This window comes from Austrofundulus limnaeus, unplaced genomic scaffold (assembly GCF_001266775.1).
Source record: "Austrofundulus limnaeus strain Quisiro unplaced genomic scaffold, Austrofundulus_limnaeus-1.0 Scaffold94, whole genome shotgun sequence".
NCBI classification, from domain to species: Eukaryota; Metazoa; Chordata; class Actinopteri; order Cyprinodontiformes; family Rivulidae; genus Austrofundulus; species Austrofundulus limnaeus.
This window is the reverse complement of record NW_013952496.1, coordinates 16,599-18,143: the sequence shown is the minus strand read 5'-3', so window position 1 is coordinate 18,143 and position 1,545 is coordinate 16,599. Positions and strand designations below refer to the sequence as shown.

Here is a 1,545-nt window from a genome sequence, read left to right as displayed (position 1 = left end):
TTCATTATTTGTTAACTTGTGTTAAAGCGTTCAGCAGAAGTAACCATAAGTGAGAGTGGTAGGCCTWGTCATTAATAAGACCTGTGAGTTCCACACCTATGATCTAGAACTTCTCTCTTCTCAGCAGAAGATGATTTCAGTTTAAAACCCTGGAATAAAAGAATAAAAGCTAGAGGGTGAAAGATGCATTCTTCAAAGAAATCTAGGTCTTTAATAACCTTGAAATATCTTCCAGGATCTTGTCTTCACAGACGTCTTATTATTGTGTTTGTGTTGTAACTCCTGTCCTGAGTGTTGAGGCTAACTCTTTCTCATCTCCTCGATTCCTTTGCAGGTGGCTCAGCTGTTACTCAGCAGTAACATGGTGACAACACTGTTAGAAGGAGAGCGAGGGAACGATACCCTGGACCCATCCTCCACCACCCCCCTCCACCTGGCAGCTAGGAATGGACACAAAGACATCATCAAGTGAGATCAACTTCAGCAGTGTTTAAATGTGTTATAATGAACTGCTTCTCCAGCTTGTTTCATGGTCAAGCTTTTTAAATTGTTGCGTTTTGTTCTACTGTGTTCACACTACTGTTGTGACTGCAGTTAGTAGTTTTATTAGTGTCCCTCCTCCTGCTATTAGCCAACAAGCTCAACATGACTGCCAGTGTTACTATTATTACATTATTTCTAATGTTAGTATCCCTGTTGCTGCAGCCGCTCTGCTAATCCTGCACGTTCCATTCCTAATACAGCTGTTTTATTATTTACCCCTGCCCCTAAATCTGCTGTTTATTACACCTAAACTAAATGTTGCGTTGTGCACTTTTAGACAAACGTTTTATTTCCTGGAAAATGGTGGAGTGGAGCGAGAGAAGTGCATTAAAATGGAGAAAAAAATTCACTCAGTCTTTGTGAATACCTGCCTTAATATCTTTATAACTAGGGTTGCACATAAAATTTTTGGTCTGGTTCTCTAGGGTTGTTGCTTGGTGCTCATATTTTCCTTCACTCATTTAACACATTTATCTATTTTTTTTGACAAAAAAAAACACGTTTATCTAGAGGGGCGTCAGGGCATCAAATGACCCCCTGTTCTGTTTTATGACTCCTTTCAGCTGCAACTTCTCAGGACATCATGCCAAATTAGTCTTTTTTATTATTTTACTCTGCAAAAAATTTTGTAAACTACCTAAGTGGCCGAGGGGCTATGTCATATAAACATCACAAACTGAACATTTCATGGTTAAATGTCTTTTAGACTACACATGTCCCTCAGATGGACAACTCCTGTTTGGTCTTCACTTCGGCCTTGGTTAAACCAGCTTTCCATACGCTCCAGTCCAAGCAGCAAATATCTGTCTTTTGCACAGAGCAAAATAACTTAAAACATACAAATGTTTTATTTTTTAGACTGATTTCTTTTTTAAAAGACTATTTTATTCAAAAATATTATATTATTTAGATGGTTTCAGCTCATGTAATCATTTATTCAAATAATTCTTCATATTTGATCATTTATTGAATTACATTTATCCCAGAAAAGCTGTATCACAG

The 1,545-nt window shown here is 37.6% G+C and overlaps 1 protein-coding gene across 1 annotated transcript in view; it reads left to right on the top strand.

The window, feature by feature from the left end:
- Positions 1-334: 334 nt before the first annotated feature.
- Positions 335-1,545, top strand: part of LOC106520545 (CASK interacting protein 2) — a gene marked incomplete at both ends in the record, with an annotated part of 9,016 nt that continues 7,805 nt past the window's right edge. Inside the window, 1 exon segment of the mRNA XM_014012721.1 lies at positions 335-468. Coding sequence (XP_013868175.1) covers positions 335-468 — 134 coding nt within the window.